The sequence below is a fragment of the Pocillopora verrucosa genome, chromosome 7 (assembly GCF_036669915.1).
Source record: "Pocillopora verrucosa isolate sample1 chromosome 7, ASM3666991v2, whole genome shotgun sequence".
In the NCBI taxonomy this organism is placed as follows: Eukaryota; Metazoa; Cnidaria; class Anthozoa; order Scleractinia; family Pocilloporidae; genus Pocillopora; species Pocillopora verrucosa.
Window position 1 is genome coordinate 16266955 of NC_089318.1, and position 15384 is coordinate 16282338.

Consider the following 15384-nt stretch of genomic DNA (forward strand, 5'->3'; position numbering starts at 1 on the left):
TTTCGCAATCTCTCTTAAAAGTACCTTCGCAAACATCTCTATGCCAGTAGATTAATGTTTTTTTAAGATGGCTTTCTTGTTAGTTTTTCCTCGCTGATACCATCAGGGAATCCACGGCAAGAAGATTTCTCTACTCCTCTTCAACTCGCTTTATGATTTAAGCCATAGATGACATTGTCTCCAAGTGGAGAGTTGTTGAATTGTCTTTATTCCCAATAAAAATCTCGATGAGTGACGAGTTAGGGCTTACAGACGTTTAGGATGACATCTCTGCTTGGTCCCTGGCGGTGTCTTTGTCTGTAACGCCCTAAGATTTTCTAAACAGCACATATAAAATTTCGCATAACATTTCGCTAACTATTAAGCACGAAATGAAAAAAAAAAAAACGCGCCTTTCACCCTTAGCTAACCTCAAGAAAAGTTGCTCTCGATCTTGCTGCGCCTTTCTTGGCCAAGAGGTATGGACGGCCGCCGCTCGAGTAAAGAGTAAGCAAACTACACTTATGCTGTGTTAATGCCTAACTACCCAGTTAGCCTTGTGAGGGAAAGTTTGGCTTTTTGTGCTTTAGGAAAGATCAGTCACAAAATGACGTTAGGGATTGTGCAATGATAGACAAAAAGCTCACTCACTTGTACGCTAAAAAAAAAGAACGAAAAAACCCAGCCCTGACAGAGAGAGCAGTTTTGGTGCTACCAAATGCAAATTTGAATTGATCGGTAAAGACGCTCAAATTGTGATGTATCATTTGGAACTGGTTGACCCAGTAGTAACAGGGACTAAGTTTGGAGGCTCCGACCGAATTCCTCATTTGTCTACATGGAATATTCACAGTCGTTTATTCACCACTTCACGGGTTTATTTTGAACCAACACAGTAACCAGCTCCCAGTTAGCTCAGTTGGTAGAGCGCTGCACCGGTATCGCAGAGGTCATGGGTTCAAATCCCGTACATGCAGGCCTGAGTTTTTTTTAGGCCTTCCTTTCACTACTGATTAAGTAGTGTTCATAACTGGGAAGATCGCTTTCATATTCACAGATGGAATATTGTTCACAAATGTGTTTGAATTCTTGGAGATTCACGTAAATAAGAGTAACCCCACCGTACCGTTGGGATTGAGATTGAATAGCATCAAGTGTGAAAAACATAGGTAAATATTATGGGAAAATTAAATTCCCTTTCGAGATTTGTCGTTTTATAATTTATTTCTCCTTTAGGTCTTCACAATATGAGATACTGACCAAGGAATCGTACTTGAGACGAACGTCTCAACCTGTGCTGTAATTTGTGTATAAAACATTAATTCCGGCTGTTCCAAGAGATTTATCAGTAAAGAATACTTAATCTATCTCCGACAGACATTTTACTTTCAGTTACAGGATGCGTTGAACTGTGATAACGGGTGAAGATTTCGGCGACTCAATTTCTTCTTCCTTTGCGTTTCTTCGAGTCATGATTTTTCCTCTTATGGTCCTTGTGCTTCTTTTGTTCGCTTTTCTCTGACTTGTGACCTTTGTCGTAAGTTGCAGGTGCTGCAGGGGGAACCGCCGCTGGATACGGTGCAGGAGCTGGTGCTGGATAAGGGGCCGCTGCTGGAGCTGGATACGGGGCCGGTGCTGGTGCTGGATAAGGGGCCGGTGCTGGTGCTGGTGCTGGTGCTGGATAAGGGGCCGGTGCTGGTGCTGGTGCTGGATAAGGGGCCGGAACCGGTGCTGGTGCTGGATAAGGGGTCGGAGCTGGTGCTGGTGTTGGATTAGGGGCCGGACTTGGTGTTGGATAAGGGGCCGGGGCTGGTGATGGAGAGGGCTCTGGAGAAGGAGATGGAGCGGGCACTGGAGAAGGTTCTGGGGAGGGCACTGGTGTGGGTACTGGACTCGGCTGCAACAAAAATCCAGATTAACTATCCTCACTGCACGATGGAGGAAAGAGTTCCTCAAAGTTAAGGTGGCTATCGACTTCAAGGCTGATTTCACTGAACTGAACATTGCATACGTTTAGATACGTTCAAACACATTCAAAGTGAACTGTCCTTATAGGATTCAACCATGTTGCTGGCTCGTTTAATTAACAATTGGCATTTTTAAATGCAGATGATAAATGCCACCATGGGCAGGCGAGGAATTTAAATAAACAGAGAAAAAAGAAAAAAGATTGAATTCAAATGTCGGCCTGAGATTTTTAAAGTTCATCTGACACGATTTAGCCCATTAGAATGCCTTAAACTGGAAGCGAGGCAACTCAGAAATAGATCACTCAAGGGGCTTCTTGGAAAATCTGTTACAGTTTGCCTATATAAATTTACAAGTAATGCCCTAAGGGTGCTGCGGTCTTTACTTCTTTTGTAACTTAGTCAACAACTTACAGTCAACCAGTTGAGATTTCATTATTTCGTACTCTAATTTATTGGCTGGTTTTTAATATGTCGTCAGAATTTATTGTTTTAGTTCTGCCCTCCTACTGGTGTTTATTGTTTGCGTGCCATGTCCCTCCGCTACACTACAAAATTTACTACAAAATTCTCCTATTACAACAGGTTTAAAGTTAAAAATCCTGAAAAAACAAATTAACTTGAACTAGATGACCTGAGCACATCGAAAAAAAATACCCTACCTGTGGTGCTGGTGTCGGATGAGGAGTTGGATATGGGTTAGGGTGGGGGTAAGGAGAGGGGTACGGAGATGGATAGGGATAGGGAGAGGGGTACGGAGATGGATAGGGATACGGGTACGGGTAAGGAGAAGGATATGGGCTCGGGTATCGCGCGGGATATGGGTACCCAGTAGGAATCGGATATTGTCCAGGCTGGAATTGATAGGGATGCAGAGCCTTTACGGGGTAGGGATATGGTTCGGGGGCTGGCCTGACTCCATGGTACTTCGCGCAACTATGAGGACATTCTCTCCTTATGTCAGAGTCTGTTTGACAGTAGCCATATTCTCCCCATATTGGGCAAACGGGATGTTTGTCCATTTTTCCAAACCCAGACTCTGAAAGAAAGAAGGTTTAACAGGTTTTAAGCTTCTTATTTCCTGGTTTTTAAAAGGTATTTGACGTATATCTTTCTTCAGTTTCTCTCCTTCGAGGTTCTAAAAAAAGCTCATTACAACTTTAAATCAAACATGGAATTATACAAGCCTGTGACTTTTCATTTGAGCTAATAATCCCAATCAATATACAAAAGCTTAATTGAACTCCCACCTTAAGAGTAGAAGTATAGTCGCATTACAAAGGCAATGTCAAACGTATGGGATAGATAACAAATCGCTACCCAAAAAAACTGCTTCCTGCGCTATAGAATAGAATATTGCCTGTAGTATTTGAAATTCAGCCTCACGAAAATGGAGTCGAAGAGTGATTTACCATACTTTATCACTTCCTTGGTTTTTTTATCATGGGTGCCAGATTTTCCTACCTGGGCCGCAGAATTGGCAGGAAAGTTTACATCTTTGCATCATGTAATCAGGAAGTAGCTGACATTCGCGTCTGCGGACCCCTACGTCACAATTTTCATCAAGATCCTCGCATTTCTCAGTGGCTCCTAACAAAGTATTATTTAAAAAATGAAGAAGTTATTGTTTTTCTCAGTTTACATCTTTGCATCATGTAATCAGGAAGTAGCTGACATTTGCGTCTGCGGACCCCTACGTCACAATTTTCATCAAGATCCTCGCATTTCTCAGTGGCTCCTAACAAAGTATTATTAAAAAAATGAAGAAGTTATTGTTTTTCTTGATTGATTAAAATATACCAGGCAAAAAACAACAGAGATAGTAAGTGAAGTTCTTTTTTCAACTACTCGTCTATTCATGGCTTTGTCCATAGCCCTGTTTTACTGATTCATTGCGAAATTCATCTGCTCATTCAATTTTACCAACACTGCTTCTCACAGAGTGGCAAAATAAACTAATCTTGCCATAAACAAAGGTCGGCCCTTGAATAACTCGACGACAGTTCCTTACTCAGACTTCGATCACTTCTCTTCTACCCCCATGGTTAAAATGGTTTGGAATGATCAACCGCGAGTAATGGCACAGAAATGCAATTCAAATCACGTACCTCCTCTTTTTGCGCACAGGTGACAAGATAATGGGCAATCTCGCACCATATCATGAAAATCTTTTAGACATTTCGTAGAAGTCTTGCCTTTACAGTCAACTTCTGGGTTATCTTCGCAATTTTTTATGTTATAAGCTACGAACAACAAAAACAGCAAAAAAACTTAAGCTGTTAGCACGGTTGTATAACCCAGATATCACTGGTAGTCATTAAGGGCTTAGTTTAGTGTCCCAGTAATTAATATCATTTATCATCAGTACTATATTCCGGTAGTTATCTGACCTAAAAATCACCAGAATACGTAAAATCGAGCGTCAAGAGTTCACTTTCCGACAACTTTTCGGTATATTGACGCTAATTAAATAAGTATTTTGGGGGTTTCTATGTGGTATATACTACAGAAATTATTCACCTCAGGGTCAGTAAAATTGATGGATATTTGCCTCCACTTCGGTGAATGATTGTTTATTATGGCACAATCAAGATACTAGGCTTTTAAGTTTTACTTTTTCCGTGGTATAGGCAATTGATTTCTTTCTCTGTTTATTTTTTTCCAAAATAGACGTGACGTTCGCGGAAATTTCTGTTTTGAAGATTAGCCTTATAGTTCCCTACAGGCAAAGTAAGAGTGGAGTAAGACCCAGCCCCTATTTTTCAAGGAAAAATTGAGCTAACTGTATTTCATTTACCTTCTTTGTAAGGAATCGTAGACATCAAGTCAAGAATTTTCTGCCCCTCCTCATCTCTCTCATTAAGTGCATCTCCGCTTCCGGAATCACTTCCAGATCCAGAACCTGGCTCATCAGCGGAAGTAAATGCACTCTTTTGTTCCTCGGTTCCTAGTAGAGTGTGTGATATTTATTTACAAATATTTACAAATTGACATAGTTTCCGCTTTTTTTCACTTCGGGATGAATTCTACATGTTGTAATTCTCGTTAGCTAGAAAATTATTGTAAGGAAGATCTTTGATTGCATGACCAAAACAAAGGTTTCTAAAGACTTTTGAGTGTCACAGGGAAATCTTTGTCATCCCAGTTAGTTAAGTCATGTTTCAATCATGCCATTACCTCATGAAAAAGTTTTTCGGCATCTCTTCCCAAATTTGTACCATTACTGTACAATCTGAAACGGTGAAGGGCATTGTCGAAACGTGCAGCAAAGTCCAATGTGTTATCATAGCCTTTTCCTTCAGCGGAAGAGTTAGTTTGACCCACTTCAGGAAAACTTTTCCTTTTTAAACAGTCGCCAAACTTCCCTGACCCAAATTAGCAACTTTGATAAAAAAAAAAAGTGAAAAGAAATCAAAAAAGCAATCCATTTGGTTTTGCTCCAAGAAATTTCGACGTTTAAAGATCTCTTTAAATTTTGACGGTAGAATCGATTCCTTCGACAGTTTATTACTGCCGCTGGATAGAAAATTGATACCTACCAAGGACAGAGGAGGCGACTGTAAAGCCTATTATAAATAATGCGCACCAACCAAGACCGAACTTCATCTTCTATTTCGGCTCACTATCTGCAAACAAAGTATAGATTATGTGACAAAAATCCTGAAAAAATAATCCGTCACTGTCAGACAATGATTACAACTTCGGGTTGCGAGTTGTTACCTCGACAGATTGTTCCTTTCGTTTACAAATGTTATCAAACAACGGTTAGAATGGGTTTAGCATGATAACGATTGATTGTCAAGGTCGAGGCTCGTGTTATCTTTCGAACTGAGCCATGGGGTTCGGCGTGTAACATAAACCAAGGCCTTATTAGTTCTTGCCATCCAAATTCAATCATTTGTCTTGTTTGTTCTATCATGGATGCTCGGAAATGCTTGTTTTGGGGGTGATTTTACCAAAACACTGCCAACCAATTGGCAGTTGGATTCTTGCTTGCAGGCGATCAGAATCGGATAGTGACACAGATGCATGATAATTAATTAGCTTTTGATAATTAGTGAGCCACTCCTTCAGATGTCCTCATGTTGAAAGTTTTCTCTCTAAGACGCAAAGAAAGCTTTTGATTTATATATATATAAATCATTCTTCAGGGGATTTTAAAATCCCCTGAAGAGTGATTTAATCGCGAAACTGGCTTCTATGTATTGAGCACTGTAATTCGGAAAAAACCGAAACACAGACTTTCTATATATATATATTTTTTTTTCCTTTGGGGGTGATGGGGGGGGGGGGGGGGGGGGAGGGGGAATAGGCAAACGTGCGGAGAGGGAGATCTGACACAAGAGGACAGATCTAACCACCTAAGCTATTCCGTAAATGTGTATATTCCCTGTTGTAAACCAGGGTAGAGAGATTTCCTCAAGTCAAAAGTAGCACCCGGCGAAGGTAGAGAGTTGGAAACACTGTCATTGCGAAAAAGAAATTGAGGCAAAAAATCTGCCGATGGAAGGGGAATACAATCGAGTAAGTTTGACTACCCTCTTCTATTCATGGTTGTCTTTCGTCTATACAAAGGTTGCTCAAGAATTAATGAAAAAACTAACCCCTAGTCAATTTAGTGTTAACAACTGAGTTGAAAAAATAAATTACCCACCGGAAAGAGTTAAAAGGCTAACGTTTTGAGCGTTAGCCCCTAGTCCCCCCCACTGACGAAGGGATAACGCTCAAAACGTCAGCCTTTCAACTCTTTACGGTAGCTAATTTACGTTTTCAAGTCAGTTGTTAACACCAAATTACCTGTTATACTCTCCCACTGACGAAACTTACCCCCTTAACTTTTTGTCAATTCTGACTAAGCGGACAGGCAGACAGGCGGACAAGTAAAACGCTAAGCTGGATATACACGTGGGTTTAATAAAGATAAATGAGTGAATATAGCAAATTAAGTTACTGTGATGTTTCGAACGTCAGCCCTTTGCGTTTTCTAAGGCGTCGCATCATTTCTTGAGTTCGCCGTGTTGGTGGACCTATCTTCATGATTCCATCTTAATCTTGAGCTCCATCAAGTGTTTCACAATTGTATCTAAATTTAAGCGATTCATGGAAAGGTCTTCTAGCTTTAATTAAACAATCAAGAGCACAAAGTGATACCACGAAAAATATTAACATTACACCAACGATTGCAACTTAATATAAATCGACTGACTTTAAGATGTTTATCTTTTTTGTCTTCCCATTGATAGGAAGATAAAATGAAAGGTATCTTGTTAAAAGGAAGACAAAGGTCTATTTAAGCAAAACCACTTCGACTGTAACAAAGAAAGCCTTTCGCGAACAAAACAGTAATGAGTTGTTTACTGATCGCTTTAAACTCAAGGGTTTTAGGCCCACCCCGAAACTCAGCCAGTAAATAAAAATTTTTCGTTGCACTTACCTTTTTCGAGTTGTCTCCCTAACAATCAACTCGTAAAAATACTTCTTGGATGGCAAATTAATTTGCGATAGGGGAATATGACAAATAGCTAAAAAGAGCTTTGTCTATCCAAGCATATCTACAGAGTAATGGCCATGGCATGCAGGTATTAATGGCCGACAGTGATCACTTTTTAATGTGGGAACCATGAGACTCTAGCGCTCTGTTTTAACCTCTTCTTACCTAATGTCATAGACTCGACCAAGCGGTAAGTTGAAAACGACTAAAAGTCACTTGAATTAACGTTAAACAAAAGATTTTAATTGAAACCTGTCAAACCTGCATTGCCCTGAAGTCAAGTTGTCACGTATCGTTAGCGAGTGAAACAGAATTCTCTTTGGACAGGTATTTGCTCAAAGTAATCGCAATTGATAACAGCTTTAGCTACTAGTTAATGCCATTATTATTGCCGCAAAAGAAATTTTTCCTTAAGTTTGCTTGCATTTAAGTTATAATGTTTAAGACTGTGCTATGCCATAATTGAGCGGGAAGAGGTGATTATAAAGATTAGAGTAATAGCGTCATAAGACCGCGCGACCGGTAACTTGCGCGTAAGAGGCAGGGAAAAGTCGTATTGATTTGCGCGTAAGAAGCAGGGAAAAGTCAATTTGACAATGCTTTTCAGGTAAAAAGGAGTATTTTGGTAATATTGTTTGTCCCTAGGATACCAGTTTCTCCAACAATAAGTCCACAATATTTAAACTGGTTTTCGTTCTCATTCATCATTATATCTTATATCCTTGAAAAAGTGGCAGGGAAATATTTTGAAATCAGTTTGTCTCTTGAGCTTTTCGCTTGTTGTCCATGACCCTGGGGTGTTTATATAAGAAAATCGTTCTCTTGTTTGGAGTGTGGGAAATAAAATTTCTTAAGGACGTAACAATTTCCGACAATGTTTACGTGCTCGTGGCTAAATGCGTTTTCAGTATCATTTAGGCAAATTTCAGTAGTTTTCAAAAGAGAAATGGTATGGTTAGAGTTGGAATAAGATTGCACTTGCTGTTCTGATCAATCTACGCTGCATAAAACAGAATAAGTCCTGAATCAATTTTTCAGGCCACAGGAATTAGAGGTGTTGGTATTTTTCTATGGCAGTGTCCCACGTTTGATTTAATTTCTTTTATGCCAGGTTTTTACTACTGTTATTTTTTATTACTGTTATAGATCGTACTTTTTTTCCTCAGATCTTCCTATGCATTTTAAAGCCAACCTCCGAAGGTTACCTTCTTGCAATACTGTTCGGGAAAAAAAAATATATAACTACCTGTGTCACGTATTCGTATCAACCAGGTATAGTCTTCTCAGTCATTAGATGTAACATGACTCACCTAGTCTCTCCCTGGGGCACAAGTCCGTGATTTATGGCGATTTCTTTCTAATGAAGAGTCTACACCGAACAACCTCTACATTGTCAGTGATTTGTTTGGCTTTGGTTTTCAGTTACTGTTTTTATTGTTTTCTCTTTTGTGTTCATTCTAACCTCTGGCGGGAAGGCGATCAAATTCTAAGTCTCTTCCGTCAACAACTGAACACAGAGGTAAAGCTGACGAGAGTTGAGACCGCATAAAAAATTTTGTGCTTATTCAAGCTGAAATTTAGAAAAAAAATTCGATTCATGTTTTCCACTCAGGGAGCCAGCTTTGCCTCAGGGAGCCGGTGTTAGGGAGGTAAACTTAGGGATAGATTAGAACTCAACTCTCTTCCCAGTCCTCATATCTTCCTCCTCAATTTCAAATGAATACTATTCCTCTCTTCACGGGCCTAAGGAACAAAAGCAAGTAGTCATGAATGGATTGTCGCTGAGCTCGAAACAGGGCTTTTGATATTTCAGATCTCCAATTTAGTCTCTGGAATGAACGGCCATGTAAACCACAGTTACGGAACATGCTACATTTTATTGACGAGGCGAGTGAAACGTTTAATCTCTTGATTTTATTGAATCTAAAAAGTCATCTTTAATTCTTTTTCTTTTTAAATTAAGACATGTTTGGCTTGAGATGCAAATTTTATCTCTCAACAAGAGAGCAAAAAACTCATTTGATACCATATGCCGTTTTAGATTTCTCTATAGAACAACCCTGAAATGAAAAGAAAAATCATCTGTATAAAGCTAAACTTTGCTTTGAGCATGCATAATCACGATTGTATAGGTCAAATTAACTACGCTTTGGTTGTTCATATCACATTTAGTACAAAACATACCTCTGGAATTTACATCTGAACCGGTTGATATTCCTGTCTACTATTACACTCATTTACAATTTAATTTCCAAAGTCATTAGCTAAAAACAGTAACATAGTCAGCAATACAGTGCAAGCTCACCGATATTGGTACCTTTCACAATGTTTTATGACGTGGAAATGCCAAAATCTTAACTCTTTTCTTTTCCTCTGTCGTGTCTATTGAACTAATTTTGACTCATGAATGATCCAACGGCTTCAAACCCCCTATCAAATTTTCTCAACTCTGCTTCGTCGTTTTAGATCAAAACTACGTTTAACTTAATAAAAGGAACCAGAAAATGGAAAATAATTGAGCATCAGGAAATTTCTATTTATTACTCTTCCAAATTAGATATTTAGGCTACCCCTAATGCTCTACTCTCCACTCCCAGAGAACCTTACATCGTCCTCATACTGGTTACTACCAGATGAACTAGATTCAAAGTCACCACTTTCCTGTTTATGAAGCTGACTGCCACTACGGATGTTATTTTTGGGAAAGCCTTGTTTGACATTGTCCTCCCGTCTACTTTCATCTGAACTGGTCTCATTGCCATCAATTTCCTGCGCTGAATGCTGCCCGCTCCCAGAAATGTCACTTTCTGGAAAGACCCGTTTTACATCGCCTTCTTCAGTACTTTCGGGACTGTTGTACATCGATACATCATGTTGTTCTTCTGAATCCATCTCTTCGCCACTTCCAGAAGAAGACGTTACGTATCCTTCCGTATTCTCGTGATAGTTTTCAAAATTCTCACCCGAAGTTGTTAGTTGGCTCTCGAGTGTTTTCGCGTGCTTCACTTCTTTATCACCTAACGGAAGCATTTCAACCCTCGGTTCGTGGCCACTTGAAATTTCATCATTCCCTGAAACTATCACAGGAACCTCTTCTTTTTGTTGACCATTTTCGGCTTCTAAATCCTCGTCTTCCTCTTTTTCTTCTTTCCATATTACGTCTTGACTTGATTCAGTCTTCTGAGCTGTTTGTCCATCAGCCTGATTTTCTTCCGCCTTTTTTCGTTTACCATTCCATGTCAGACCACTGACGGCTAGTTGTGGAAGAAGAGAGTCATACGGTCGAGGAGGAGGAGCAGGGGCAGGAGGTTCGTTCAACTGTTCTTGTTTATTTCCACCTGTAAAAGTGATACAACTGAGGGTTTTGCTGTGATTTCTTGATTATCGTTATATTTTTATCGAAAAGGTGTAAGGGGAGGTAATTAAGGGCAAATCTCACTTAAAGTCTCGCAATATCATTAACGCGTATATCACAAAGCTAATTATATTTTTTCGGATTACGTAATAGTTTCCTTTCTCTACGCATAACAAGCAACCGTCAGTAAATTCTAACCTGCAAAATTGCCTCGCTAAGGAACTGGTTTAGCCGGCATTCAGTTGAAGAAACGGAAGAGAGGTATATAATTGGAAACCGTAGAGACAATATTATATACGTACCTTGCAATATTGATGACTGATTTATGAACCCTTGTGAACTTGTCAAGTTTGTTAGCACTTGGGATCCGTTGATCTGTTTTCTTCCTAATAGAGTGTTGTTACCTGACTGAGCAGAGCTGTTCGTGTACAGTGGAAAAGAAGGTTGGCGTAGCTCTGGGTGAGTCACATACTCATTTTGCTTTTGAGTCAGTTGTAACAGTTTTGAGTTCCACCATTCCTTTTCGAGAACCGACTTCAGGTCGGCAGGAAGCTGATTCAGGAAAATAAAATATAAATTAGAATTAAACTGTAGATTAAAATTCCCTTCACATGCAAATCGAGATTTCACTCGAAATTGCAAAATTTACAATCTTAAAATGTTTTTTTTTTGGTGAAGCTAAATGATGCGTCCATGAGCGAGGCGAAGTCTTTCTCCACCCAAGACTGTCGATAAAAACTAGCAAACTGTCAGAAAATCTTAAAGAACTATGCATGGGTTTGTTCTCAAGGGGTCAAGGACGAATGGCAATATAGTACCGTACTACTAGACGCTTCATTCCTTGGAAACTGAGACAAGCTCAGCAATAATGAACCAAAAGGCCTGAAATGCCAATTCATTTTTTTGATGAGGAAAATTTCATGCATTTTTTCTTATGACTAACTCTGTCTATATCCAAGTCTTACCGATTCCAGTTCTGAATGAGGACGAATAGCAGCAGATGGCGGCGGTGGTGCAGCAAAATCAGTGACATTTGTGGCTGTTACTTGTGAAGTATTCTGAAAGTTGACTGTTATGTAGCGTTCTTCCATGGAATTTGCACCCATATAACCGTACTTTTGACAACTGTGCGGACATTTTTTAAGCAAGTCTGAATTTTTCTGGCACCAACCAGCTTTGGCCCAGATTGGACAATTGGGTTCCGAGTCACTCACTTTGTACTCGCTTTCTATAGAAACAAGAATTAAAAACGATTGAGCCGTTTAATTTGAAATCGCAAAAACTGCTAAGGATAAGATAAATTATGCTATAGACCACGAACGAATCAGGGTAAGGCTTAGATTTGGCTGTAGTTCCGTTTTTAATTCTTTTGAGAAAGTTGCTTAAATCATCTTCCTTCAGCCCGCTAGGATCACGATATTAAAGAAACACCTTTGGATTGTTAAAAGCAACTCACCTGGACCACACATCTCGCAGCTCTTTTTGCAGTTCTGAGCCATGTAGTCTGGTCGCGTCGCGCATTCATTGTTTGACACCCATTCTGGACATTGCTGATCGATATCTTCACATTTGTCAGTATCTCCTAACATGAATTCAGCAAATCTTCCAAGTTATTAACACGTTCAAGAATATTGCCGAATCATTGACGATTAAACAACCATTCATATGCATCATCCAAGGAGACGACAGAAAGGTTTTCCAGCTTGAGTCGCCCTTCCATACAGGGATTAACCCCTCAAAAATTTAACCGTTTGGCCCTTACATGGTTAGAAAGCGTAGACTTGGTAATTTTTACTCCCCTTTTTTTTTAAATAGTTTATATTTCATCTCGCCGCAGAGGTGTACATAGCTACATAAGTCCAGGTTGTTCATACGCACCCCACTTAAATCAAACACATCATTCCTCTAATTTTTAATTCAGTGGAAGGAAGGAAGGAAGCCAGTTGGCCTTAGAAATATGCTGCCGAGGAATTTAGCGGGGACTAAGGAGAAACAAATCCAATTGGAGCAAACGAAACCTAAATTGTTGTAAATCCCAGTAAACCAGTTGGATATCACGTTCAACTGGTTTTCTTTACACGACCGCTGCAGAAGAGTTGACAAGGGTGCAACCGAGAAGCAGATCTATTTGAGCAGGTAGAAGAAAAAAAATATTTGATCTCGATTCAAGAGTTGAATAGGGGCATCGAGATAAAGATCTAATTGAGAAGGTAGATGTAAAAAACGTTTGACTGTTGCCACTTTCCAAGTCAAACAGCGCACAAAAATCACTCAGCCACATCGCCTCCTGAAATTACGCTCCTTGTCGGTCTACTACGTTGACGTCAGCATCGCAAGGGAAGAATATCTTATAAAATGTATCATGTCCGGTCCAGTGCTGGTCACTTAAAAAATCTAGTGCCTTATTGTTTAATAATATGATCGATTTATTACCTCCAGCTTTTCTGCAGAACCGGCAGCTCCATGGACATCTGTCAATCATGTAATGATAGTTGGACGCGCAGAATCCATTTTTAGCTTCTTTTGAGCACGATTTGACCCTATCATAACACTCCAGTGGATTGATACGAACTAGAGGGTCAATAAAATGGAAAAGAAGTTTTGACGTGACTACCCCATGTAACGATGCATATATAAATATATATATATATATATATATATATATATATATATATATATGATTGATTTAGTAAAAATGTCAATCATTCATCAAGAGTACAATCAATAGAAAGTGTCTTTAGGTCGCATTTACTTAGCAACACGATATTATCATCTATCTTTCCCCTTTTCTGATACAATAATGTGATAGAGCGTATTTTTTAATCGTAGAAAACAGTACGGTTAGAGAGTTCGAGATAGGCCATTGTTAAAAAGCAAAACAAAACAAAAAAACAAAAGCAACAACAACGTTAACGATAGAACTCCAAAATGATCATCAGAGTCTGCTTTCGATCAAACCCACAGATACTGAGAAATTCAAAGATGAGCATCCATTCACGAAGAAAGGTTGTGAGTGTCGTTAACGACGAGAGCCTTATGACGCAATTAAGCTAAATTACTGGGTTTTGAATATGTCTTACCTCGAGAGACATCTAATGCTATCGGGGCACCTTGCACGGCTTCTTTCGTACAAAGATAAAATACTGAAACAACCAAACAAACACGAAATATGCTAGCTTTGAATATAACACGCAACGTAATAACGCTAATGTAAATGAAACTGCTTGGGAAACTAGTCTCTATTTGATGCACGTCCAAATGTTACAACATCCATGTGAGTGTTTTCCCATCAATTCAGTACCTCATTAAATAAACTGTATAGTTTTAAATTGTTGAGATTGCGTAGCTGAAACAATCTTGCTGATTAATAACTGAAAAATTAAAAAGAGACAAAATTGTAATCTGCCATAACATTCTGTTCTCAGCAGCGAAAAGGTAAGAAAGAAGGCAGTTTGTAATTTGAATAGGCAGTTGGTTAATCTCCTCGCCGGAACACATTGGTTTATTTACAAGTGGGTCTACCACAAGACTGTTGCTTACACTGTACCTGAGACAATGACATATAAAATGATAGAGAAGACAGCATTTTGAGTCTTTTGTCCGCATTCAACCATCCCGTCATAAGTTTCGTGGTATCTGAAGAATTAAATAAAAAGGTTTGTATAGAAAAAAGCTTACGTTCTATTTTATTTCCATAGTTGAGTCTATGTAAATTGAATTCTCATCGATCAATTTTATATATATACAATTTTTTTATCAGTCATGAAATAAAATTTGAAAATTGTTCCTAATAAATTTAAGAAAAGCACGTATTAGGAGAAACGTTCTGTCGCTGGAAGCCCGTTAGTTTATTTAGAAAGAGAAAACTTACCGTCTATAGCTAGTTTTTACTTCATAATTTGTAGAACACAAATCCACGTCGAATTGAACGAATCAATGAAAGCGGTCAGCCTTGCGTGGATAGATTTGACAGGTGCTACATATCACAAAACTGCAGTGTGAAAGAATTTATCGTTTTGAAATAGAATCCTCGTAAACATTTGTTTGGTGGAACCGTGGTGAGGTGCTAGCCTCTTAAAAGCAATGAGTTGAAAACCTCTCTAAGTTTCTTGTTATAAAAACACAGTAAGCCAATTTTACTTTATATTTATTCCAAAATCTAGGCTGTGTTTTTCTGGGTTTTAAGAACTCCTGCTATTCATGACAAGTTATTTTTCTTTCTTGTTTATATTCATTTTTTAAAGAAAATGTTTAGATTCTAAGAAAGCCAGCAACTAAGAACACGCCATGTTTTTAAATCGTTTATCGTGAAAGACGAAACATAAGAAAAGAGCTGAATTAAGGCCATTGTCCTGTCTTGTTCCCTCGACACTTCGATTTAAAACCTGAGTAATATAAAGTATAGGACTCTTACCAGAAAACGATTACCACGGTGAAAAGTTTCAACATCTTCAACTGAATGAAGAAAATCTTGCTATCGTTTTTTTTTCCATGTCGACAGGTACCTCGTTGGAAAAAACTGGTGGTTCAACTTATTCGGATATTCTTCCAAAGCATAATTCAGTCACATAATAAATATCAAAGTCTTTCCC

At 38.9% G+C, this 15384-nt stretch overlaps 2 protein-coding genes across 3 annotated transcripts; both read right to left on the reverse strand.

Annotated features, from left to right (window-relative positions):
- Window positions 1-1193: 1193 nt before the first annotated feature.
- On the reverse strand, window positions 1194-7510 carry LOC131768309 (nematocyst expressed protein 4-like). Its single transcript, XM_059084040.2, has 7 exons — window positions 7381-7510; window positions 5486-5572; window positions 4744-4893; window positions 4055-4189; window positions 3411-3536; window positions 2609-2985; window positions 1194-1876 (listed from the first exon to the last, which is right to left on the reverse strand). The coding sequence occupies exons 2-7, from the start codon at window positions 5550-5552 to the stop codon at window positions 1418-1420; spliced, it is 1314 nt and encodes a 437-aa protein (XP_058940023.2). The 5' UTR covers window positions 5553-5572; window positions 7381-7510; the 3' UTR covers window positions 1194-1417.
- A 1844-nt stretch (window positions 7511-9354) lies between these two features.
- On the reverse strand, window positions 9355-15272 carry LOC131768308 (uncharacterized). 2 transcript variants are annotated; one of them, XM_066169800.1, is made up of 8 exons: window positions 15207-15272; window positions 14340-14428; window positions 13873-13935; window positions 13226-13363; window positions 12249-12374; window positions 11758-12020; window positions 11095-11344; window positions 9355-10775 (listed from the first exon to the last, which is right to left on the reverse strand). In XM_066169800.1, the coding sequence occupies exons 2-8, from the start codon at window positions 14404-14406 to the stop codon at window positions 10018-10020; spliced, it is 1665 nt and encodes a 554-aa protein (XP_066025897.1). In that variant the 5' UTR covers window positions 14407-14428; window positions 15207-15272; the 3' UTR covers window positions 9355-10017. The 2 variants fall into 2 exon arrangements, with proteins under 2 accessions (XP_066025897.1, XP_058940022.2); XM_059084039.2 differs by lacking the exon at window positions 15207-15272 and adding an exon at window positions 14664-14688.
- Between the last annotated feature and the right edge of the window lie 112 nt (window positions 15273-15384).

Coding starts and splice junctions, on each gene's coding strand:
- LOC131768309 (XM_059084040.2), bottom strand. CDS start 5,552: ATGAAGTTCGGTCTTGGTTGGTGCGCATTATTTATAATAGGCTTTACA. Junction 4,894..5,485: donor AGTCGCCTCCTCTGTCCTTG/GTAGGTATCAAT, acceptor ACACTCTACTAG/GAACCGAGGAACAAAAGAGT. Junction 1,877..2,608: donor ATCCGACACCAGCACCACAG/GTAGGGTATTTT, acceptor TTTTTGTTGCAG/CCGAGTCCAGTACCCACACC.
- LOC131768308 (XM_066169800.1), bottom strand. CDS start 14,406: ATGGTTGAATGCGGACAAAAGACTCAAAATGCTGTCTTCTCTATCATT. Junction 13,936..14,339: donor TTTATATGTCATTGTCTCAG/GTACAGTGTAAG, acceptor TGGTTGTTTCAG/TATTTTATCTTTGTACGAAA. Junction 12,021..12,248: donor CTGCGAGATGTGTGGTCCAG/GTGAGTTGCTTT, acceptor TTGTTTCTATAG/AAAGCGAGTACAAAGTGAGT.